Source organism: Cenococcum geophilum (assembly GCF_001692895.1).
Source record: "Cenococcum geophilum 1.58 unplaced genomic scaffold K441scaffold_5, whole genome shotgun sequence".
Lineage (NCBI taxonomy): Eukaryota > Fungi > Ascomycota > Dothideomycetes > Gloniales > Gloniaceae > Cenococcum > Cenococcum geophilum.
In genome coordinates, this window is record NW_027137563.1 from 1,423,183 (window position 1) to 1,447,775 (window position 24,593).

The window sequence follows — 24,593 nt, forward strand, 5'->3', positions numbered from 1 at the left end:
GCAATCTGCGGGAAAAGTATCGCCGCGAAATGCAATGGAGTATCATCACACCATCGGCTAGTGCTCTAGATGAGTGACAGCGCCGGAGCATAGGTGACTTTTCCAAGAATAAGAGACACAGCTAAATGAGGAGCCGTGTTGTCTGTAGACGCAGAATGTCGAGCAGCGTCCGGCTGCCTGCCAGTTATTCTTTCCTAGAGAGGTTTGCACTTTGTGGTACTCGCCTTTAGTGAGGCAGCCAATTGGAATAACTATGGACTGACAAGCAGGATGCTTGTCTCTTTGATTTGGCCTCGTCTGCCCGCCAATCATTAATTGTTCTGCCTCAAACTCCATTCCTGGTTTGGGGTGGCCTGCTTCCTCGGTGCTGGCTGCCAGGGTGGCCCACATACTTTGCCGAGACCAACCACCACGCATAGCACGTGGCTACAGGGGCACAGCAAAGTCCGGCAAACTCTGTTAGGTGGGGCTGGAGGGACATTCTACGGAGGGTGTAACCGTAAGGCTGATGGCGCAGCTGGAACTCGGTTGAGCGAAGTTGAAGGTCGTCAGCCACTCACAAAACCTAAGTCACTTCAAACCTCCCGCACAAGCTAATTACCCTAGGATGTAGTTATGTACCTCCCTCGCCCACGTTAACCACAGCCCATGTTACCGAGTTAATTCGCCTGGGTGAGACATTTGATGCCCAGTCTTGAGGTTTGAGTATTTCGGCAGAGACAGACGTCTCGGCACAACTGAGTCGTTACGTTAAGCAGTACATTCTTCCAACATGAGTGCCACTCCATTCCCAACGGGCGATTCCCAACGGGCGGTATCAATTCGAGAACCCCGCAGCTGAGTACCGAACCAATCGATACTCTCAGTTCTCCGCTCCAGCAGGGAATTCCCGCAACTCTTTTGTGTCGCACGGCGTCGCGTCAGCTGTTCTGTGCCTCGTCGGCCGACTAGCGCTCACCGTTACGTCGCAGAGGCCGGCACAAAGCAAAGGAAAGCTTAATACCGAGTAGTTCTATATTTAGTACACTTGTTTTGTCGCTCGCTGTCATTTCTTTGAAACACAAGGTCACTTTAGCGGACCTCTCGCATTGCCGCAACACCAGTGGCTGATTCAGATTTTTTTTTATAGATTTTTCATCTAGAAGACGCCAGGTCTTTCAAATTACAACAGCATAGGGTCTAATGGTCTTGCTTCCAACAAAGTTTGATACCAAGCACCGCGAAACCAGCCTCGGCCTTCCCGCTCTGTACGCCAAAAAAATAAAATAAACAAAGTTTGGAGAACTACCCTTGCGGTACAATAGTCTTGCTGAAAGGATCCTCTGGGCTTTCGGCCCATCTCACTACTGGTAACTTCCCTAACTCTCCCAACCCGACAGTGGCATCAATGCATTCAGCGAGTCGGAGACACTTCGCCGCAGCAAGGACGTCTTTAATGCTTTCGTCGAACTTTCCCACCGGGTCATGGTGCATAAGACGTTCATGAGTGGCAAGATTCTCTACCGTCAAGCGACTGTTGGACGTAGACTGTGATGGAGAATTTCGGGTCGCACAGTTGCAGCGATCCTCTCCAGGCGCGATGATGCCGGATGGACGGCAGAAAGTATTTTCGATGGTATTGCATCCGTCTTGTAGTGAATGGAGGAACTGTGCGCCGATATGGTCATAAGTCTGATTAGGATTATTGTGACTTGTGCTTTGTTGATAATGTGTGGCGGCAGTATTTAGCTCCATGGTGTAACCAAGGCGCTCTGTGTGGATGGAGGTGGGATGGTTGACTGCGGTGCTGTACATCAAGCCAGTAAGCTCATAGCCGGGCAAAGAGAAGAGATTGTTGAAAAACATCACTACTTGAGGACTCACGAGCTGAAATCATTGCTCTCCGACGTGCAAGATTGGCGTTGAGAGGTCCGAGTCATAGGGAGAAACGAACAAAAAAGTTTCAGATAAGGGAGGGTTAGGCTTGATAGCGAAGTAAATATGAGATAGAATATCTCGTATCGTATGGACGTTTTTCTAGATAGAAGAAGACAAATTATCCTTAGGGGGAGGAAGGGGAGGAGGTGGTGGACAGGTGGTCTGGATGGGAACCTGACATGACGAGGAACGAGCAATTGTATGTATGCACAGAAGCTCTGCAGCAGCTTGAAAAGAAGGCAAACGACACTCTGCGAGATCTGTGTTCTGCGTTCCTTTTCCTGCTAAGTTGACTCCATATTGTGCTGCTTCTCGAGGCGCCCCCAACGCCGCAAGATTCTCTTCATGCCCGAGACTAGAACATGCAAGGATGGGCAAAGAAAAGCGGCGGGGTGCTAGGTGCGTGAAGTGGCCGTCATCTTCTTGAGTGGCCATCAATTGGAGCTAAATCGGTTCATGAATTCGGTTGCACTTCTACACGTTACGGAGGCGGCGAGCAGCGCCCTGGCGGGGTCCGGTGCGAATGGCCCGCCTTACCGTATAGGGTTAGTCCATCGAGACAGGTATCGGTGGCTGCTAGTCGCTGCTGCTGCGATCCACTCAGCACGTCGACGACCGCCCTTAAGGCGGACACAGAGTTCTGGGGAGGGTGAAGTTGCAGAACCTCAGCAGTACAGGCACCTTGCAACATACCCCACTATGCCGACGCCGCAGCCTCCCGAACTACTTGTCATTAGAGATGATGATTGCTCGCCACGACTGTCCCAAGGTAGCGTGTTAGGATCATGCCTGTAAGTCAAGGGCGGCAAGGCGCTTTCAACCCTCAACGCCAGCTGCCCGTAATGCCTGCCGGGCGCCCAGCAGCCACATCCAATTTCCCTACCGAAAATCAGAGCCGCAGAAACCACATCACGAGAATGTAAAATTTCGGAAAAAATTAAAGCGTTTTCTTTCTATACGCGAATTTCGCTTCCTATGTTTTCACCATAATAATACAGTATTTTATCTGAGATACGACCAATCGCCTTGCAGGGAATCGTGATGAACCGGCTTTATGAGACTACATCTTTGTGAAGATTATCCCCCTCTGTATTTACTATCCGGCGAGTTACCTGATGAGTGCAGAATATCCAGCACCCTCTGCGGCATAGCCAGCGAGAGTTTAATGTTCTACGGTCATATCGTGCTGATTGATTGGTGGTTGTCCGAGAACTGGGAGAACCAAGCAACAGCTCTCGGCTATGACAGTCCCTTGTTACCCACATACCAATGATCCGAGTGCTTTTTGATGCCTAAGAATATCTACAGAGGTGTTAGGTTACTGACAATAGCACCCCGTATTTCTAAGCGAGAGAAAGTTATATAACTGGAATATACGTACCAAAACCCTAGGAGAATTATTTTACCAGGTTGCATGACGGTTGCAAGGCCCTACCAGTGTCCAGCGAACTTGCCTCCGGTAAGTGTCGGCCAGCTTAATGGGACTAGATTTACCAAGACTTACTAATATAATTAAAATAAAATTAAAATTAAAATTATTTATTTATTTAGGTTCTAAAAAAAACCTAACATTAAGATGGGTACTGGCCGTTGAGCTGGCCGGCACTTACCAGAGGTAAGTGCATTTGCGACAGCGGCACGGGTAGGAGGTGAAGCTAGGATGGCGACATTGTAGGGCTGACGGTCGTGCGCTTCCGAACATGCGACACTCGTCCGCAGCTGCTACGAGTGCTTTGTGTCTTGGCCCTGCAGGACAACAAGAGCAAGGAAGCAAGGAAACAAGAGATAACCAGGGTTAAGTCGCAGTGGTAACGATCCTGTCCAACTGCGCTGCAGATCTCAACTAGGATAGCCCTGACACACTTCTGGACGCCCTGTGTCAACATGGATGGCATCAAAGTAGTGTGCAGCAGGCGGCCGTGCTGGACACTAATTCAGCACAGCAGTGCGCGCGTGCGCGTGCGCGCAGACTCCAGCGTTGATCACACCAGCATGAGGCCCGGGTTCGTTGCAACTGTCTTCTTGAGATCTGTGTCCTAAGCTTTCTTGTGGAGTGCTGCATCCTGTTCCCCAGCTGTCTGCGCTGAATAATTTGCTCTACACAGTCCATCCGTGACCTGCGGCGAGAACGAGCTGCAAATATGAATGCCGAAGCCTACCTATTGTACCCTCGTGATAAAATATGGGAATTACTCGAACAAACAATCCCAGCTGCTATTATATATTTACATGAGTCGGAGATTCTCGTTTCTAGGACTATTTCGAAACAGCTGGCCTGGTACTCGGCCGCTCATAACCCCCATGTCCCTCGGCATGGAGTTTCAAGGGAGCAAGCCTGCAGACGGCAAGAAGCACCATGTGTCTGCCTGCAGCCAGGGGCAGGCTGAAAGCCGCCCACTTCTTGCCGCCCGCAAGAGCTGTGACCCTGAATCTTCACGCTCCCCGGTCCTCTGCCCACCACCATCAGCACAAGCCCACCGCTTTGAGCGCCGCTGGTGCCGCTGCGGCCGCTCGGCCGCTTCTGCTGCTTCGCCGCTTCTGCTCAAACAGCACCAGTTCTGGACACACCCTGGCCCGGACTGAGCAGAACTAGAGACAATAATAATCCCGCATGCGTCACGGCCGCACAAGGTCATTCAATGCGGTGCTAGCTACTGCGGGAGAGCGCCGCCTACTCCCTTTGCCCATCCGTGCACGCAGGAGGTGGGAGCTGACGAAATACGACTTGGCGGGAGGTGTATAATAGCGACGCAGTGCACACAATATTCGAGATCGACAGTCAGCTGCTGCGGTTCAAGTGGCTTCTACCAAACAAAGCACACAAGTGCTCCCTTGTGTTATTCACCTTGATTCTTGCAACGCTCGCCCCGATCCTTAAAAGCTGGGCATACAAGATACTGCAGGGTCGTTCAATCATATCCCTCCGACCACAAGGCTGCATCCAATTACGCAAGGAATATTTGCACCCACGCGTCCCAGCGATGCCCGCCTGATAGTCAGACATTGCTTAACGTTTAGGGGACGTCAACAGCCTCTCTCCTTTACATTCCTGCAAGGAACCTAGGCCAGCGGGTAGCCCGGAAATATCGACGCACTTATGCTTGCTATTTGAGATATTTGGGATTTATTTTCCTTGGCTATCAAGCATGATCGAAGGATAACGCATCTCCGAACCACTTACAAATATTTGAAATGGGTTATATCGCATGACTTGGAACATGAATCAATTGACTTCACGCATCCATTGAAATTTCGCCATGCAAAGTGAGACCAACAGAGACACCGTTATCATCTCATTAAAAAAAACTGTTCAACGAGTCAATGGATCGTGTTTCATTCTAAAGGGTATCTTAAAGCATACCACCGACAAAAAGTCTCAGCGCACAGCAAATTACAAGGGAATTTTGGGTGAATTGGTCTATAGTTAGCTAGTAGCGATCTTCCTTAGTTTGCGTGATTGACATGTTGGAAAGTCTCCTACATGCCTTATTGCGTGGATCCTGATTGCGAAGTCAAAGAAACATGCTGACATGGGTAGCATACGGCCGAATCCTTCGTCATGGCTCGCGGTGGATAATCATGGGAAGCTGGGAACCGGAACTTTACTTTTTAATGCTTTGACAAGGATCTATTATGCCACCGGCATATTTCGAAAATGAACCCAATTGCTAATGCAACCCGCCCGTGGTAGCCCGCCTTCGTTGACCGGAACGAGGCGCCAAACGTGTTCGCAGCTGCGATGCGTGATGATGCACTCGCCCTGGTGGTGGTCCCCTAGTTGCCCCGCGTGCGGGTTCCAGGGTTCCCGGCCAGCCGGCCGCCCCATCACGCCTGTGATGCCCCAGTGCCCCTATGACATTCAACGAGTGCCTTGCGAACACATCATCATAATCGAAGTCAAAAATAGTTAAAGTGATTCCAGCTGGCCAGGGTCGTGGTGACTGCTGCACGCCAAGCCAGCTTAAAACCACATTGTCGGGTACAGCGAGTGGTCCTACGTTCCGGGCCTTTTTCGCCCTGGGGTAATCAAACAACCAAGGCCGTGTGGACCTTAATGGAGTCGCTCGTGCTATCCGTCAGGTTTCAATTATTTATCGAAGGAGCCAATGACATCGTGTTGGGGCGTATGTCATGTGCGAAAGAGAGATGCGAGTTATGATGAGCCATGGGCAAGGATTCTTAATTAGTGTGGCAGGTAACGTGTGTTGGTGGCTTGTATTGGTGGCTTGTATAATAATGTACCCTTGCGGAATGGCTAGTTCTGTTAGAAGAGAATTTCAATGAATTGCAATCGTTAAAATGGGTTAAAAGCAAAAAAAAACCGTTAAGCTCAAGGAAATAAAGCCGAAGATAAAATACGCCGAGATAAAGGCGGAAGTTTCTTTAATAGACATAGCAGGCTCACCGGAAATACTTTTCACATCATAATATACAGTCTATCCATAATAACCAAACTCCATTTCAGCACTACCGGCCGGCTAGTTATATTGACCGCAATCTTCTCCGCAATCATGTAACAGGTAGACTGCGGATGGCCAGGTGGCAGTATAGGGAATATACTGACATCAACGACTCGTAAGTTTTGGACGCCAAATACTCTCGCTGTTGAATCCACCACAGCCATGGAATCGCTGGACTTGCCCATGGCGCAGGTAGCAGAGGCATGTCACACTTGCACGGCACTATTCCGAATAAAGTTAAGGATATCTGCATCGTTGGTGACGTTGGGGCCAGGCAGGCATTCGTCTCCAATAGTGATGTTTAGGGGTGCCCAAACCTGCCGCGTACGCTTGAACGTCGCAAGTGCGACTTTGACATCGACCGGATGCGTAAGCCAATTCGGATTGATGACCAGAGCAACGTTGGTGTCTGTGCTGGTGATCGTGACGTTGCCGCGTAAGAGGGATGCTACTTGGGCGGCAGCGACAGAGCCATAATTGTAGCTGTCAATTATTTGACCAATGCATTGTGCCAGCACCCTAGCACACCGTCAAGAGCAAGGTATTCCACCTCAGACCAATCAGACGGGAAGGCCTCTAGGGCGGTTTGAGTCGCGCTGGCTAAGTTTGCCCGAACGGCGTCGGGTAGTTTCTCCCATCCGATGACCCCGAAACCACCAGCGGTTAAGGGTCCTGTACCAGAGGCATAGTTAACCAGAGACTCTACCGCCCAGGCCACGTCGTTTGTCAAACGGGAACTGGTGGCAACGTCGACGCCGTAGACGGAGCCGAGCATAACATGATCCCACATATTCTGGCCAACGCTTGCGAGGTCTGATATGACCTTGATTCCAAGGCTCTTCAATGTTGCGCTAGGCCCAATTCCAGACACCATGAGAAATTGAGGGGATTGCGGAGAGAATGACTTCTTTTCTAGCAGTCAGAGTCCACGTGATGCCCACTTGCCGCACCTGTAGACCGCTAGCAACATTTGTATAGTAGCATAAACTGTAATCCCGGTCTTTTACATAGCTAGAGAGAGAAAGCTAGTTCCTGAAGAGTCTCTGGACTCCCCAGATAGTCTAATAGTTGCGGGAACCCAAGACGAACCGGACAGACTACCGCTGTTGAAGTCGGCGCCGGGTTTGATTCCAATAGCAGCTAGACCTTGTTCCACCCAAATGGAGAGCGAGGAAGCCAAGTTAGGCCAGGAGAAATGTCGAAGACGCCTGGGTTATAAGTTACTGAAGAATTTGCGGTTCGCTTTGACGTATTTGGGGCGGTAAGCGTGCAGATTTTCTCGTAGTATGGCAGCAGGTTTCTAAAGGCGTAACTACCGTCTCCAACCAAATCCACCCATTTCTGGAGCGAGTTATTTGCAGGTCTGTCGTAAATTAGCTCTGCACGAATACAGATATATTTCACTCCATAATGATGTAGCGAAGAAGAGTGCCGGATTAAAGTTTACAAACACACAAATCGGAACCTAGAATGGCAAAGAGAGTCAAATTAATAATAACGGGGTAGGATTACTTATGATATGCCATGAAGCTACGACCTGAAGTCCCGCCAAGACATTTATCACGAGCATAGTGTATCTTTCTATTCGCCGCTCCCTACACAAATCATGAGCACGATGCCCATTTTCTTATTGAATTTAATAAACGTACTACTTGAGGTATTGTCACAAAACCCCAATCAACTAAATCGGTGTCAGTAAGATCCGTTCTAGTGGCTTGTATTGCCGCAAAACCTGGTATAATGCTGAGTTTAAAATTTCATAATACCCACCAGCCTCCACGAGTGCCACTGAAACAGAAGAGGTTGCAGCTAGTCTCGCAGCTATTGCCAAGCCAGAAGTGCCACTACCGATGACAACATAGTCGTAAGTGGCATCGATGAATGGAAGACAGTAGGAACTAGAAAAAACACAGGACACTAGAGAGAGCGAAATGATGCATTTCTGGAGAGTGAGGAGCGAAAAGCTCGTGGCGATCTTTGATAGGCTTTCAGCTCTACCTCAGCTTGATTTAACATGGTGGAAAGGCTGGTACAGTTCAACTTAGAAACATGTGCACAGTAACGATATAAAAGGACTGTAAAATGCCAGGGTGAAGATTTAGTCTGCATATATGGATATGCAGAGACTTTTAATGAAACAGTAGCTGATGAAAATCATACGCTTAGTACTGTAAAATGTCATGAGATTTCCTACTTTTGCCCCTGACAATGGCTCGTTCCGCCTCGGGCCGTCTACGGATCCGCTGGATATTTTACCTCCGCCCTCGGCGGACAGTTCTGCTATTAAACAAAATTTCCATTTATATCTCAACCAACCCGAATACAATATTAAATAGCGGTCAAATAGCTCTCGGGACTTACCACATAGCGGTATAGGTAAAGCTCGTCGCTTGCAATAAATGCTAGCGGTTTCTAATTGTTTAGGTATCTTCCATTCCCATATTTCAAGTGAGTTCCCTCGCTCTATGGTTTATTCCAGTGTCTTTACCTAGAAGCAATCTACACAGGAAAGAGTCAAATTACGAAAACCGCGGCTGTAGAGGTGAGGCATTTGACGCATCGCATAATGCCTTAGCTTATACAAACTTCTCTTTTGCCTACTCTTAGGTAACCGCCTCCTAATGTATTTGAACCGAGCCCTGGAGCATGAGTTCTCCTTTATCGTCGGTCTTGGCATGGTGTTGCGTTATCTTAGAACTTGGGTTCGCATGCAGTAGAGTAGCGGAGCTGTTAGAGGTGCGCTAATCTGCATGGATATAGCCTTGGAAGATTGCAGTTGGTGTCACGTAGTGCCCCTACGCCAATTCTAGACAGATGAAGGGGTACAGTCAGCAAAAATTGCACTCTCATGCATGTAAAACCGGCGCGAATCCTTCGAGGCCCGGACCTGCGAATACCCCTGCTAGTCCGACCGTAAATTAGTAGGATCCTGTCACCTGCCTGTAAATAGAGATCCAAACTGAGGGCCCGTTTGATCTGTGCTGTGCACTAGGCAGGGTTTACCCCGCCCGGTGGCGCAGCGCAACCCCCGGCTTTTTGCACTTTCAGGCGCCTGAAATTGCACACTTACTCACCTTGTATCCTTCATACGGGCCAAGTGAATTAGAATCTCCTTTACATATATGTTGAGCTCATGGCCACCTTTCTCCTTCCCTTACCGGCTCACTACCACCCGACCTAGCCTTCGAGCACGGGACTCAGCACATCGTGTTCCCTCAAGCCATATCATCGATTGCAAACCCCACTTTAAGGATTGTTGATACTCTGGTTCAAGATGGCAAAAGACTGGGATGCTGTTCAGCACTACATACGGGAGCTGTCGGTGAATCAGAAGAAGTCACTCGAAGAAGTTAAGTCGATCATGGAATCGAAGCACTCATTCAGAGCCTCGTAAGCCCGCCGAAGCCCATCAAATCCCGCAGCCCAATATTATATTCTACTAGCTAATTTCTGAGCTTAGAACTAGAGCTTATCGACTGAAGTTCAAAGAATGGGGCTATATGAGACACAAATACACGCGAAGAGCACCAATCACCACTACAAGTAATCGCGAAAGTTCGCAATCAAGTGACGAGACTTTATCTGACTGCCGGTATGTGATATTTATGTATTTCTCATATTTCTTTATCTTTGCGCTACTTTTAAACTTGGGCAGCAAAGCACAAAAGCGAGAGTACTTTTGGAGCGCTTCGAAGATAAAATGCGGGGCCGAAAGTGATTTAGGTAAATGGCAAAGATTATCCATGCGGCAAACCAAAGCGAGCTCTTCAAAGCTACTCACAAGCTGTGCGCATATATATTATTAAATAATGCCCTAGATCGTCCAACCTCTCTTAAGCAACGTAACTGACAACTGTACATTTTCATTATAAAATAATAGCGATATTGTCTCCAATCTCCGTGACTAACAAATATTTCAGATTTACAAACGAACTAAATTCAAACCCGGCCATACCAGCAGAAGACCACTTAACGGCAATACTAAAAGCAGTATGCTCCGCCAATATTTTAGAGCTTGAGGCATTGCTCAGCTCGGGATCAATTCGAGAGAGTATTAATCACCCTCTAGGTCTCCCATTCAAGTTAAACAGTCAGCTCCGCCATCATGCTGTGCTCCAGCACTGCATTCTCTTAGAGCATCAAGGCCAAACTCTCTTAGATATAGCATCAGGCTTACCATCAGTCGCTACCCTGCGGCTTCTGCTAAACCATGGCGCCACATCATCTGTCCACCCACTCGGAACCGATCTCTCTCTTCACAATGCTATCAAAAATGGTAGGGTGCCAAACGTAGAAGCTCTTCTCAAAGCTGGCTCCAACCCGAATGGCCTCCCTGGCTGCACTTGGAGGCCGCTACGTCAAGCGGCATTTTGGGACTATCCTGCTATTGTTCGAATACTCCTCGACCACGGCGCGGAAGTGAACCCACCTTTGGACAACGTGCCATTCAAAAGCCCATTACAACTTGTTCTAGATCGAAGGGCCGCTGAATATCAGAACCCAAAGGTGCGAGAAACAACCGAGGAAATTCTCAGGATGCTGCTTTATGCTGGTGCTAAGGTAGTGGCTGATGCATCTGATGATTTGGATGGCCGGACACCATTTGAAACGTTTTTGGAGCCGTGGCAGACAGACCCGCAATGGAGCACTAACCTAAGCTCGGCTGATTGTGACTGCCTCCAATATTTCGTAACCAAGGGAGCCAATCTTCACGTACAATTCACTCCGTCGCTTTGCGCAGCAGATTGTGGATACACCTTCGAGCATCAGACCTTATGGCACGTCGAACCAGCTGCAGCAAGACTTCTCATAGATCATGCGAATGTGCGCCCGGGAGGCAACGGTGCCAACGTTCTCCATGAAATTGTAGGCGCTTGCCCTCAGGCAAAGAGACACCCGGCTGACACGGTTCGAGACATGGAGGTTTTGTTAAGAAGAGGGTGCGACCCTGATGCCATCGATGATGAAGGATATACTCCTTTGACGAGATGCTTGGAGTTTTCGCCAGCCGATGATGTGCTAGAACGAATCAACTTACTCCTACGGTACGGCAAGGCAGCTCCTTTGCTGAGAGATGGGGGTGGCCGCATCCCGGTTTTCATGGCCATTCGTCTATTCACTAATCCTTTGCAGTTGCAGCTTGCGGAGGCGTTGGTCTCACACTACGGAATAAGTCTCGGAGCTGATACTCATTGGCTCATGAACTACTTTCCTATCGCTGATGGAATTACTTGTGAAGAAGTGCAAAAGTATACATACCATGGACCTCTAGGAACTGAGGCACTCCAGAGACTCCCGCGTGATGTGAGATATACCTTCCAACAGGCTGCGCTGAGTGCTGCTACCAGGAAGTTCTTGGACGGAGCGGTTCGTTGCTGGCCTAAATCTCCCTTGTATCAGAGCCTCCAAATTCTGGATACCTTGAGAATCCGACAGTCGGCGAGGCTTCCTGAATACGGATTCCCTCAAGCATTTGTGCCCGAGCTACTCGAGTTTATCGCCGGCCAGCCAATTGAGAATCGGTTCTCTAACGATGTGCTTCTGAACCCTGGTAAGCCTGTTCCAGTTACGAAAATGCGATTACCTCTCTCAACATCTTCGGATCAAGAAAAGGCTCTATCAGAACATGCGGTGCCGGGCCCGGTCGACTCTTCTCTATCGACCATGCACCAAGAGCCAGAAGACGAGACGCGGCTTTACAAAACTATCACCCGAGTCTATTATCAGTGCTTGAGTTGTGGAGATGAGGAGCTATACTCAATGGAAGACTATTCGTATGTAAAAGTGATATTCTATACGTCAACTAAAGATTCATGCTAATCCTTCTTGTACGAAGTGAGCACGAAGCAGAACACAACCACGCCTTAATGTGTTGTGTCGCACATTGTGATCGGAGATTCTGCATAGCAAAGCGATTCTCATCTGTGTCTTGAGCTAGATGCTTTTCGAGTGAGGAACCGTTCTAAACAGATTTTTGGTTCACTCTTTAATAGTCCAGTACCACGCTTGTCTTTAGTGGACTCATAAGTGGCCAAGTTAGTTTTGTTACAGCGACCGAGGTAACCCGAGAGTGATTAAAATTCACGAAGGAACACCTATTCCGCGAACGTAACTACATCTCGTTATATGCATTATAAAATGAGCCATGGTGCCTAAAGAATACACTCTTTGATAGACTTCAAGACATTGTGAAGTTCGGAATTGCATCAAGAGCGGAGTCATTGTTCCGCCTGGGCATACGATCGCGTCAACTTTGATAAGCGAATCTACTCTTCAGTGGACGCATATCGCATTCCGCTCAGGAACGCAAGAAATCACAATCAAGAGATTTCCAGGATAAAAATTAAGCAGGTCGATGTGTGAGGGTGGCCGATTAGCCATAACCAAATGTTGAGGGAAGGGTGGCATATAGGTATTCATTGCAGGGAAATACACTTGGGGGCCGAAATAAGCCGGGACATTTCCTGGCATGAAAGACGCCACAGCAGATGGGACTGTTTCAAGAGTAAAGAACAAAACACAGTCTGCCAAGCCCGCTGCCAAGCCCCGGAAAGGCTGCGCTTCCGCCACGAACCCACCTCAAAATCAGAGCCTCAATCACACGCGTTCTTCCTCCTCTTCGCCGTCAGGAGCGTTTCGGCACGCCATATTTGTCTCGTAGCCGCAGGGAAACAATCAAAATGTCTGCAGAAAGTGAACAGTTGTTATGATTGAAGTTTTGTTAGTTGGAGCGAGTGTGCTTCTCTTCTGTCGGTGTCTTAATTGAACACAATGTGTCAGATCACTGAACTGGCATGGCGTAGAATATATATGAGGATTCCATGGAGCTCGATTGCTCGAAAAGATATCTACAAAGGTGGTCCGTGCGTGGGTCCGTGCACGTCGCCAAGCTCAAGAGACTGCCTCCTACCAACACAATGCCATGTTAGGAGATATTCGGAATTTTCGTTCGATACCGCCTTGCTAGTGCGTAGCTAATGTGCCTGTGCATACCCCAGAAACGTGGTTGCCACTTTGTTTTGTCTTGGCTGCTTCCATTCTGTCTTCTCCCGGCCGTTAACTTTGTACTAGTATGTCCCCGCGGACATGTTTCGACATTTGGACATTTGAACATTTACACCGCGGAATTGCCCATTTGTGGTGCCTATGGAATATTCTACACAGTGCTCGCCATGCTCGACCTGTGTCCCCCACAAGCAGATCTTCTTCATATTGGATCTACTCTTCAGAGAAACCTCTACACTATTTCTCTTTGGCAGACAATCTGTTACCAACATTACTATGCCGTTTGACATCAGCTTGTTGCGGAAAGCTCTCGGGCTGAATCCTTATAACAAGAAGGCCAGGTTGATACCCATCTTAAATCCATTCGATAGACATGGAAGGGTATTCTATTGACCGCTAATTGGCACCAAAAAGACCAGTCCTATTGGCAGCACCAATCAGGACAGAATATAACCTCAAAATCCGGTCGACGCATTCTTCTTCTCCTGGGTTTGTTTCTTTATTGCATTCTAGTCCTAGTAAGTATGCTAGTAATTTTTTCGCCATCGATCCTCTCACTAACCTACGCGTAGGTATGCTTTTCCCCCTCTGATATGTTGGCCATTGACATATTCTACCGAGTCCTCTTTAACAATATCATCAGCTATCAAAAAAGGCCTGCACCTCTCGCAAAAGGAGGTTGCAAATTCCAACATTGTTGCTCTAGCCGCAACCCTATTGATGCGTCTCGTCTATGGCCCTCTATGGGATAGATTTGGGCCACGCTTGGTTTTCGTCAGCTGCCTTTTTGCTGGTGCCATACCCACTGCTCTTGCAGGCACCATTCACGACTCTAAGGGCCTTATAGTCCTTCGATTCTTCATTGGCATCCTGGGGACTAGCTTCGTCCCTTGCCAGGTCTGGAGTACTGGTTTCTTTGATAAGAACGTCGTTGGTACTGCTAACGCCTTGACTGGTGGCTGGGGTAACGCTGGCGGTGGTGTTACTTAGTAAGAAAACCGACATGTTTCTTCTTCTGCTGTGTACTAAATACGCTATCTTAGTTTCGTCATGTCTGCAACCTTTGACTCCTTAGTCTCGAGCAGTGGGCTAAAGCCTTGCGTTGCCTGGCGTGTAGCGTTCGTTGTCCTATTCATCCTGATCACTTCCATCGGCGTTGGAATGCTCCTATTCTCCAAAGACACTCCAACTGGCAAATGGGCCGACCGCGCTGTTGCCGTTGAGCAAAACCTCAAGCCCCAAAAGAGCCGTATCGTTAGCGCACAGGGTGGTGTTCTCGACAAGCCCTCTTCGACCTCGTCGCTGTTGGACAATGAGAAGGAAAAGCGCGAGGTCAATGAAATCGAAGTGGGGCCATAAGTCGGCGAAGTTGTGGCCATCGCAGAGTACCAGTATGAGACAGTCCAAAACCCTACTTTCAAAGAAGCCATGCTAACGTATTCCGAATAAGCATCATTTCCAGCGTCACCGGCGCATCAGGCAATCTCGGCGGTATTATCTTTGCCATTATCTTCCGTTACAGCGGAACGCATTACGGCAAGGTTTTCTGGATCATCGGCATCATGACGATTGCGATCAATTTATCTGTTTCTTGGATTAGGCCGATTCCTAAGGGCCAGATTGGTGGTCGTTAAGTTTGGGATGGTTATTTTTTCGTCGTAAGCATAAAATTTAGGCATGAGCATTTTTATAGACCCTGTTATGCTTCACGATGCATTGGAATTAGTATTAGTAGGACTATAGTGTTTTGGATATAAATGAGTTTGGTTAGTTACACCGCACTTAGCGTTTCGAAGCATATTTTGCTTTTGCTTTTCGTGTCCGCCTCTCATGAGAAAGTGGTCGTCACCTAAGACTCACCTTCAGTGTACTTTCGGGCTTTGAGAAGTTTTCTTCTAAGAGATATAGGCTACTATTACCGTTAAGGTTATATTGGTTGTGATCCAGTGACTCAGTAAAGTGGACATAGATGCAGTACCAGCAACGCAGATTAAAATAAAACTTCCTGTAGTTATAATGCATTTCCTAAGTCTTCAACACAATAAAATTCTGGGAGATATCATTGATTCTATACTCTAAACACTGACAATGCTAACTTCGACTATCCAAGCCCTTCTCTTCCTCCCTCGCTTTCTTCGCCATCTAAACTAGGCCCTAACAGACCCGTCTCTTCCGCACCTCCCGGTTCCCGTAGGATACCCACGCCATTTTCGCCTCTCTCGTCCGCGCCGTTTAGAATAAACCAAACATCCTTCTTCGTTAATAAACCCTTGAGCGTCCCTCGATCCACAAAGAGGACGTATCGAAGTCCTAGTCTCTGGAACATGCTGACTGTAAGTTGGAAGCTCGCTCTAGAATTGAGAGTGATGGGTGTTTGGTCCATCCAAGGTCGGAGATCAAGGCTTGTAGTTGGGTCGGAAAGCGGTTGGTGGGAAAAGTAAGCTTCAGTGTCAAGAGTGAGATTTCGAGGATTGGATAAGGCGGAAGAGAGAGCAAACGCGAGCTCTGTCCTAGATATATAGCCAAGTAGTAATGCGTCGCGCGGATTGTCAATCACAGGGAAGCCTCTGAAAGGATGAGCGCTAAGTAGAGTCCTCAAACTTCGGATGGTATGCCCAATTGCAGTGATGACCATGAGATCTTCGATGCGCGTCATGACCTGCGATGCTGGGACATCAGGGATGGTTGAGCTATTATCATCTCGGTTGTCGAGAAATGGGTAGCCATTAAAGTCGATCCACGATTCGTAAATGCCCCTTTTAGATAAAGCATCTCCCACCCATTTGCTAATCATGACTGCAATCATGATTGGAAGGACATATGTCAGTGCACCGGTAAGTTCGAACATAATGACAACGATAGAAACAGTCATGCGGGTCGCGCCACCAAGAGCAGACGCAGCGCCAATAATTGCATAGGTTCCTGGGGTAACACACGGTATATCGGGTTCGCAAGAGGCGAAGAGGATGAAGTTGGGATGGGCAATCTGCCAAACCTCAACAATGAGGCCGACAGCGCGACCATACAGAGCTCCGATCGCCATGGAAGGAAGAATTATTCCAGCTGGTATTGGGAGACCAAACGTGACGCTAGCTAGAAAAAATCCTAGGAGTGCGGAAATAAGGAGCAGAGCTACAACGCCTGTATTTGCTTTTCCAGATTTGCAGAGACCAAGGGTGTCGTCAGTGAGGTCTGCACATTCGGCAAAGAGGATGTAAACGAGCTCTGAAGCTTGGGCTCGCATGAATTTGATTGGAAAGTTGATAAGGGCAGTGACTAGTGTTATGAGGATGACTTCGAGGATAGGGCCGTTGAAGAGAGGGTAAGATCTGCGCCATTCTGCAATTTTCATGTTCACTTTGATAAATAATCCGCCGTAAAGGCCTCCTAAAATCCCTAAAAGGGCGAAGGGAACCATTTCGAAATCATGCCATCCGGAGTGGTACGTGACTTGGTACAAGACTAGTTTGCCTGTACGGAATGGATTGAAAGCTTGGAGAGTGACGGCAGCGACCATGGCGCATACGAAGCTCTGCCACATGGTCTTGTCGGGAAAGTAGTAAGACAATTGCTGGTTTAAATGTCAGCGAATAGACGCAATACAAAGCGCAACTTTGAATACCTCAAGACTAAACAAAACCCCACCAATAGGTGACCCAAAAGCTACTGAGATACCAGCAGCGGCGGCAGCAGAGAGAACCTCTCGCTTTCGTGCTGCATGCTTGTCAGCGCTAGTTGCAAGTTTACTTCCAAGTTCCTTACCTTCATTACTATTGACATTGCTAAAGAGTTTCATAAATAAATTTGCACAGCAGCAAGCAACGTGTACAAGAGGGCCTTCCTTCCCGAGCCACAGCCCAGATGCAACGGCAAGACACTTTTACCCAGTCAGTCAGGCCCATAAATCAGGCAAGTGGATTACTTTGACTTACCAAACCAAGAGACTTGATGACTAGGGTCCAAGTTCCCATGAAACGCCGAATAACAAATCCGCCCAAAACCGTCTTGATTTCAGGTATTCCGCTATGTTTGGCATAAATTGCAAAGCTCTTAACCATAATGCTTGCACAAGCAGCAAAAATAATCTGGTGAAATATTAGCAATTGGCTGTGAGCTTTTTGTTAGACAACCTACTGATAATATGATGAAGAAAATATACTCGATAATCCAGCTGCCTCCTGTGGAATGCACCCCCAGAGCACTGCTCCAGCTGTGCCAATCATGACAATGCGAAAGTTCTGGAAATTGATAAGCTTTCACCTATCACAAGCTGGGTATGCTAACCTGAATATCCCCAACAACAGAAATTTTTATTCAGATAAAAGCGACCATCTCCGTCAACGTTGCTACAATAACCTGTTTTCAAGTCCCCAAGCCAGTCACTTGCTATGTCAATAAATGCAGCAATAGCTCCACTTGCAATACCCGCGGCTACGAGGATCAGCCATATCTGGCTGGCGTCTGCAAGTTGTCGAATATATCCAAGTATCCCAGTTGAGTTGGAGTATAGAAAACGAAGTCTCTGTCGTTCCTTTGCATATTCGAATATCCAGTCGATTGCCGTAAGATCGTCATATCCAACGCGACGGCCTGGTCCCTCGACATACCAATCTAAACCATTCGCATCCTTTGTGTCGTGGAGTTGCCCACCAGCGTCTCCAGGACCATCGAGGTAAGATAATATGAGTTCTGTGGAATCATTCGCAGCGTCATGATTGTGTAGCTGGCGTGCTCGAGATTGAGGATGTCGCAGTAAAGGTGATTGCTGGCGACTGTTGTTTGAAAGTGGAGAGGAAAGGAATCTGGGTATGGAGAAAGCAGAAGCGACAGGCGCTTTTAGCTTGCGCTTGAAGGATATTCTAAGTAGTACTATTAGCTGAGAAAATCGAATTCTAGACCGGATTCCTGCCCACCTTTCGGGCAGACTATTCTCTAAAGGGTCTGCAGAAAGTAATGCCTCTTCGTTGTCGCTGTTATCGCCCTCGACAGTTGGCTGCCTGGGCGGACGACTAGAGGACGCTTCGGCTTGTCCACATTGAGATTGAGTTGATGGCGAGCTTGACATCCCCTCGATATGCGCCTGTTACGTCCTTTAATAGCATCGTCTTAAGCAGGCATTGCGGTATAAAGGTGGATGGCTGATTCCGAGGTCCTGTGAGGCGCAATGAAAATATGATTATGTAAGATGTTTCATACTCCGCCGATCATCTCGTTCCCCTGTTCCCAGGGAGGCGAGCATAGAAACATTATAGTGGTAGCTCGAAACATTTCGAAGTAAACCAAAGATACTAGCACGAATTCGTAAAGAGCACTGAAGTGCTTCCGAGCTTTAATCTTAGTATATGATGCTGCCAAAGCAGTTCCGTCAATATCGTCGTCTGGATTCCCGTCCAGTTATCAAGTCCCCCACTTTATCAATTTTCGCCTACTTTTAACTCAAGTGATTGAATATATATATATAGGCACTACTTTCTAAAGTAAAGAGGTTTGACTTAGTAGAATTTAAAGAGTTTTACAAAAATAGATCTAAAATTTATTCAGTTTACAGAATTACGCGTTACCTTCGTGAATTTTAGGCCTCTATGCGAGGCTCTGGACAAAGCTCTACCCGGAGCTCTACACGAAGCTCTACACGAAGTTCTACGTAGTAAGACCCTACGCAGTAAGACTATACAGTAGAGAAGCTCTGCGGTAGGGAGGCTCTACATAGTGGTGGATCTTTACGAAAATTAAGGTTTCATCTACGCGTGATGTACGCGATAGTGTAACATTCGGGCGGACTTTGAGGGGCCGATATACATGGCGTAATCTTAATTTTATCAAGTACACCTCTAGAAAGTAGTGCTTATATATATATACAATCATGGCGAAAATTGATAAAGTGGGGGACTTGACAACCCCCCGCGTTTCTTTTCAGCCCCACCATCACCAGCTGGAGGCATTTCTACCGGACTATCGGACACTAATACCTCTATCCCTCTTCCAGTAGATCTACTATACGGACAATGTGCCAGTCCACGGAATTGGCCCCGCTCCAAGACGCGTACCCCGCATCGGGCAACTCATGTTGAACCGGGGGGCTCACTGGCTCGAAAGAGTCAAACCGAGGTTGTACGACAGAAAGATGCCCTGGTTTAAAGGGGGCGGGTGATTTAAATAGTCCTGACGCCGTCAGTTTCATCATTCGCGTTCAATTTCATTCTTCTCATCTGCTTAAAGCACTGCGTTTACCTCGCTCTTGCCACGCATCACCAGTACTAAAATAAGACCTTACAATGGGAACGAACGGCGAAGCACCCGCCCCTACCTTTGACATACCCAAAGAATGTAAAGCGGGTGTTGTAGTGAATGAAGGACCTGACTTTCACGTCCAGGTGCAAAATGTCCCCGTCCCAGAAATCAGTAAGTATTCTTTTATTTTGATGCGCGTGGACCCTCCTCAAATTCTTCTTGAATGATGCTCTAGCAGCCGTCGTATTGCGCTTCGATCGATACCTCTAACAGATGGGGTTATTTTATAGAGCCAAATGAAGTTCTCATCAAATTAAATGCCACCGGCATATGTCACTCTGATCTTCATTTCATGCTGAATGACTGGGCTCTACCGAAAATGTCCACCTTTGGGACCAAATGTGCCGGGCATGAGGGTGCGGGGGTTATTGTTAAGGTTGGAGATGCAGTTAAGAACCTTAAGGTTGGCATGAGAGCAGGATTCAAGGTTAGCAGCATTGAGAAAACGCTGGGTTTTGAGATTCATATTGATATTTTTTTTTAGCCCATTGTAGACACATGGTGAGCCACATACCCACCTGCACCGTTGCGCCGCTCTTCCGCAACTCTCAACGAGGCAAGTCGTAAAGATATGGACTGCTAACTGGGAATGAAAGCGGAACATGCGAGCTATGTTGGGGTGACAAAGAGTGCTATTGTCCTAAAGCGATACTCGCAGGCTTAATGTGCGATGGTATATCTCATCTTTCATATTTACTTGGCTCACGGCAATCCACACATGCTATTTCTATGTTCTGATTATGCTTCCTCTCTATAGGCTCATATAAGCAATACGTCACATCCCCTGAGCGTTACACGACGATCATCCCTGACGGAGTTTCCGATTTCATCGCCGGCCCGATAATGTGCTCGGCTAGCACTATCTATACCTCAATAAAAGACTCTGGTCTCGAACCTGGTGATTGGGCTGTCTTCCCCGGCGCTGGTGGCGGTGTTGGCATGCAGGGTGTTCAGCTCGCGAAGGCCATGGGCTTACGTCCCGTCGCCATCGACACTGGGGCCGATAAGAAAAGGCTATGTATGGAAGTAGCCGGGGCTGAACACTTCATCGACTTTAAAGAGACGAAAGATGTAGCCGCAGAGGTTGTGAAAATCTGCGATGGCATAGGAGCGCATGCTGTTTTCGTCACCGCAGTTCAGTCTTATCCGACCTCTTTGACACTCCTAGGAGCCAGAGTTGGTGGCAAGGTCATGTGTATTGGACTACCACCTGCTGGGGCTTACCATATGGACGTTGATCCGGGCGCGATGTGCTTTAGGAAGTGGAGTGTACAGGGCACGCTAGTGAGTAGTATAAAGGATGTGGATAAGACTTTGGATTTTGCGAAAAGGGGCTTGCTAAAACCGATATACACGGTATATCCCTTGAGTCAGTTCAATGACGCTGTTCAGAAGTTGAGAAGAGGAGAGATCGCCGGAAGGGCAGTCATTGATTTCAATAAGGACTGATTGATAGTACCGGTTGAAGACAGTGGTATGATTTATGCGAGGCTGATTCACTTGGCCTTTGCTGTGTAGTGGCGATTTGCAATAGGTTCCTGAGGCATAAGCTCGTGGAAAATTCGTTGGATAAGGGGCAGTACGAACGTCCGTGCGCACCAACGATCCATGAGATAACGTCTGAGAGCTTATGGTTCTAGCTTTGGTGGTAGCCGAAAACAAGATATACCTAAAACTTACTATTATATCTTATCCCTTAGCTCGTAGAAATGGACAGAATTCGATTTTCAAAACATTCAGTTACCGCCAAAACGACGCCCATAAGCTCTCAGACGTTCGAGGGAGAATTTGAGGGGAATAGGGAGCCGTATGCACGTGCTTTCCCTGCCCCGTAACCAAATTCTACTACGGAGCGTCTGATTTATGAGATAAAGCCTCTGCAGTTTTCACTGTATACATCATATTGACCAAAGATATGGCATAGGCATCTAGAAGGACTCCTTAATAGTTACTCACCAACAAATAATAATAGTAGCATGTATAACATCGAGGGCTGCAGTCCATAAAAATGGCTTCCCTCCCAGGAAACTCCGCAGATACACCAACTTCATCGACAGGAGACCCCCAAGCAGCACTCGCGCAAACCCTCACGCTCCTGAAATCCAAAAACGACACGTCTCGCTTCGTCGGTCTTTCTCTTCTCCGTACTCTCTTGGACACACACGTCTTGCTACGCAATGACCCCGTCACCATCACGCGCTGCTGGAGCGCGATTTCGCCCAAGTTCCTCAAAAAGCTCCTGCAGGCACGGCGAGCCGACAAGCGGAGCGAGGATGAGGCGCACAACATGGTCACTCTGGCCGTTTCAGTGATCCATGCATTTACGGTGCTTCTGGAGCAGGAGGCCCTTGAGGAGCAGCAGGTGACTGAGCTGTGCGGGGCGCTAATTGAAAGTTTGGCTTTCAGTGATGCGGCGACGAGGGTGTTGGCGCTGCAAGCGCTTTCGACGATTGCGAGTCGGCCGAAAGGAGCTTCTGCTATATGCCAAGTTGAAGATATGAAGCCGTTGGTTGAAGCAGCTGTTGAAGACGAGCTCGCGATGAGTGTTATTAGATTCGTTTTGACATCGACCATGAAGTATTCAACAGGTGATGATGAAGAGTCTACGAACCAGACTCAGGCCAAAGGAGATGGCATCATTCAAACTCTCATTGATGCATTTGAAGGGAAAGACCAGATCTGGCTTTTAGAGACTATTGCGGATGTTCTGGAAGAATCACAGGTAAGTTCACGCAAACAAGAAGTGACAGAATCGATGCTGGTGCATGACCGAGCCCCTTTTAGAGACCGGACCATAACTATTGAACGGTATATTGAACCGTTCTTGGTCAGTTATTAAGGGTTGCATCAAGATCGCCTATTAGCTAGTATCTTGCTCAGGATTTGACTTCTACAGCTTCCTTCTCCTTCCGCGAGCATCGATTCTGTCCTTCTCTAATCTCATCCCTCAAGATCGCTCACTCCTAATATACAGACTCTCCGAAATCCCCCTTGGCTCTCCCAAGTCATCTGTCTAATCCGTCGCGCCTTCCTCGCATCACCAAACACCAAGCTCTGCCGTGGCAGCACTCGAGTAATCCACCACTTCACGCGCACAATTCCCGCATTCGACCCCTTCTTCCCCCCAGCATCTCTTACACAGCCCCCAACCCCCAACCCGTTCTCCTACCTCTTCATAAACTTTCTCCTCATTGATATCCGCGCCACCATCCCCTCCCTCATGGAAACTCTCGCATCACCCCAATACCCACCCACGGCACTCCGCCTCGCCGCCGCCTACGACGTCGTCGGCTCCTTCATCAGCTCACTCGTGCGCCTCCCGGACCCCTACGACGACAACAAAGCCACCCCAGCCCAGCACGTCCTCGACATCTCGCCCGACCTGTTGCTGCGGCTGCGAAAGAACCTCGCCGAGACGATGTCGCTGACAATCGAGTTCCTGCGCGACAGATGGGACGCCGCAGTCTCCGGCGCCGCGGGCCTGCACCCATCCGCGCTGCCGACACCGCAGCACAACCCAGGCGGGCCGAGCGCGCCGCGCGCGCTGACGTGGGAGAGCCCGACGGTGGCAGTAGATGCGGACCCGATTGTGGTCGCGGGGTCCCGCGCGCTGGCGCTGTGGCTGCACGAAGACGAGAACGCGCAGCTGAGGACCGAGGCTGCGGGGGTTACGGATGTGCTGCTGGCGTTGTATTCGCTCGATGTCGACGCGCCGGGGATTCAAGGGACGGACTACCGCACGCATGTGCTGCTGGCGTTGGAAGGTCTCACGGCGACGCCTGCAGGCGTTGAGAGTTTCATTGCACAGGATGGTTGGGCGAAGTTGGCGGACGACCTTGAGTCCTGCATGCAAAACGTCAGCGGGAGCCAGAAAGGTGCGTATCCATATCGTGTCCTTAGCATCATCCGCGTCCTGTTAGCGGTCGTGGAGTCGGAGGAAACAGCTCAGACGAAAGACGAGTGGCTGAAGTTCATCTCGTTCCTGGCGCGGATGAAAGCACCTCCGGTGGCACCTTCAAGCATAGGGTTAAGCCATGAAGAGCTGGATCCAGTGGAAGTCTTTGCCGCGGCGGGGCAGCTAGCTGTTGCGTCGATATTAAAGGCGCCGAAGAAACTGCAAAGGTTATTTAAAGCGGACTGTGATCGTATATGCATGACCGTGAAGCTGTTGCTGAGGACAGGAAGGGATCTGCTGGATGGAGACACCGTAGAAGGGTTAAAAGAAGTGATTGATGGTTTTGCGGAGTTAAGTGTGTAGCGCTTGCATGGCATTGATAGGAAGTGCCTTCATTTTTAGCAAACGGTAACAGCTACTGTCACTGTTAGCTGCACCGTTAGCTAAAAGGGGAGGAGAGCGATGCCGTAGCCATCATCCGTAGCGCAATGAAATGCACATCTGCCGGTCTTGTGGCAAATAGCACAGCGTTTTTGTTGGCAAGGTCATAACGGTAAGATTCCGACTAGCGAAAACGCATTCATGATGAGATGTCGTGATATCTTAAGTATAACGAAAGATATTTAGTCCGTCATTTAGAGTGATTGCGATTGATAACACCCCTCAAAAAAGACAGCAAACGCGGTACAGTAGAACTCGGCAAGAAATACACTTAAGCAAAAATACACGCAACGCTCAACGCTGACCTCAAGAGTATGCTTCGAAGTGAAGATGAGATGAGATGAGATTATAAAGGAGTAGGGAGAGTGAGGAGAGGGTATAGAAACGATAGAGAGGGAAAGAGAGGAGAGGTCAAACGTTGTGCAACAAGCAGCAAATAGCAAGCCTAGCCTCGCCAGCCACCAATAAAAGAAAACCCAGGAGAGTCAGAAAGGCATTATTACTCAGAGTTACCAATAAAGAAATCCTCATTGCTGGTCCCATCCCATCGCATCCATCTGTCCCATTCCCTAGTTCGTGTGTCA

At 48.5% G+C, this 24,593-nt stretch overlaps 9 protein-coding genes across 9 annotated transcripts; 4 read left to right on the forward strand and 5 right to left on the reverse strand.

The window, feature by feature from the left end:
• Nucleotides 1-1,091: 1,091 nt before the first annotated feature.
• K441DRAFT_653347 (uncharacterized protein) lies at nt 1,092-2,384 on the reverse strand. Its single transcript, XM_067647530.1, has 2 exons — nt 1,864-2,384; nt 1,092-1,786 (listed from the first exon to the last, which is right to left on the reverse strand). The coding sequence occupies exons 1-2, from the start codon at nt 1,917-1,919 to the stop codon at nt 1,285-1,287; spliced, it is 558 nt and encodes a 185-aa protein (XP_067508459.1). The 5' UTR covers nt 1,920-2,384; the 3' UTR covers nt 1,092-1,284.
• On the reverse strand, nt 1,908-2,571 carry K441DRAFT_253791 (uncharacterized protein). Its single transcript, XM_067640786.1, has one exon. It carries the CDS (start codon nt 2,350-2,352, stop codon nt 2,017-2,019), a length of 336 nt encoding a protein of 111 aa, XP_067508460.1. The 5' UTR covers nt 2,353-2,571; the 3' UTR covers nt 1,908-2,016.
• Nucleotides 2,572-6,220: 3,649 nt separating this feature from the next.
• K441DRAFT_733301 (GMC oxidoreductase) lies at nt 6,221-7,251 on the reverse strand (the record flags this gene model as incomplete). The annotated part of the gene is made up of 2 exons (XM_067654253.1): nt 6,221-6,896; nt 6,935-7,251. The coding sequence occupies 2 exons, from the start codon at nt 7,249-7,251 to the stop codon at nt 6,584-6,586; spliced, it is 630 nt and encodes a 209-aa protein (XP_067508461.1). The 3' UTR covers nt 6,221-6,583.
• Nucleotides 7,252-9,651: 2,400 nt separating this feature from the next.
• Nucleotides 9,652-12,451, forward strand: K441DRAFT_673946 (ankyrin; the record flags this gene model as incomplete). The annotated part of the gene is made up of 4 exons (XM_067650690.1): nt 9,652-9,767; nt 9,838-9,969; nt 10,298-12,151; nt 12,376-12,451. The coding sequence occupies 4 exons, from the start codon at nt 9,652-9,654 to the stop codon at nt 12,449-12,451; spliced, it is 2,178 nt and encodes a 725-aa protein (XP_067508462.1).
• Nucleotides 12,452-13,859: 1,408 nt separating this feature from the next.
• Nucleotides 13,860-15,014, forward strand: K441DRAFT_253830 (uncharacterized protein). The gene is made up of 4 exons (XM_067640787.1): nt 13,860-13,900; nt 13,955-14,371; nt 14,426-14,773; nt 14,833-15,014. Exons 2-3 carry the CDS (start codon nt 14,103-14,105, stop codon nt 14,739-14,741), a joined length of 585 nt encoding a protein of 194 aa, XP_067508463.1. The 5' UTR covers nt 13,860-13,900; nt 13,955-14,102; the 3' UTR covers nt 14,742-14,773; nt 14,833-15,014.
• A 370-nt stretch (nt 15,015-15,384) lies between these two features.
• K441DRAFT_653350 (uncharacterized protein) lies at nt 15,385-17,189 on the reverse strand. Its single transcript, XM_067647531.1, has 3 exons — nt 17,145-17,189; nt 17,005-17,096; nt 15,385-16,953 (listed from the first exon to the last, which is right to left on the reverse strand). The coding sequence occupies exons 1-3, from the start codon at nt 17,176-17,178 to the stop codon at nt 15,484-15,486; spliced, it is 1,596 nt and encodes a 531-aa protein (XP_067508464.1). The 5' UTR covers nt 17,179-17,189; the 3' UTR covers nt 15,385-15,483.
• A 386-nt stretch (nt 17,190-17,575) lies between these two features.
• Nucleotides 17,576-18,531, reverse strand: K441DRAFT_253863 (uncharacterized protein). The gene is made up of 2 exons (XM_067640788.1): nt 18,296-18,531; nt 17,576-18,241 (listed from the first exon to the last, which is right to left on the reverse strand). The coding sequence occupies exons 1-2, from the start codon at nt 18,445-18,447 to the stop codon at nt 17,662-17,664; spliced, it is 732 nt and encodes a 243-aa protein (XP_067508465.1). The 5' UTR covers nt 18,448-18,531; the 3' UTR covers nt 17,576-17,661.
• Nucleotides 18,532-19,756: 1,225 nt separating this feature from the next.
• K441DRAFT_653351 (NAD(P)-binding protein) lies at nt 19,757-21,328 on the forward strand. Its single transcript, XM_067647532.1, has 5 exons — nt 19,757-19,784; nt 19,836-20,100; nt 20,158-20,174; nt 20,270-20,346; nt 20,431-21,328. Exons 2-5 carry the CDS (start codon nt 19,993-19,995, stop codon nt 21,120-21,122), a joined length of 894 nt encoding a protein of 297 aa, XP_067508466.1. The 5' UTR covers nt 19,757-19,784; nt 19,836-19,992; the 3' UTR covers nt 21,123-21,328.
• Nucleotides 21,329-21,573: 245 nt separating this feature from the next.
• Nucleotides 21,574-24,087, forward strand: K441DRAFT_253875 (DUF1941-domain-containing protein). Its single transcript, XM_067640789.1, has 2 exons — nt 21,574-22,395; nt 22,648-24,087. The coding sequence occupies exons 1-2, from the start codon at nt 21,682-21,684 to the stop codon at nt 23,929-23,931; spliced, it is 1,998 nt and encodes a 665-aa protein (XP_067508467.1). The 5' UTR covers nt 21,574-21,681; the 3' UTR covers nt 23,932-24,087.
• Nucleotides 24,088-24,593: the final 506 nt, after the last annotated feature.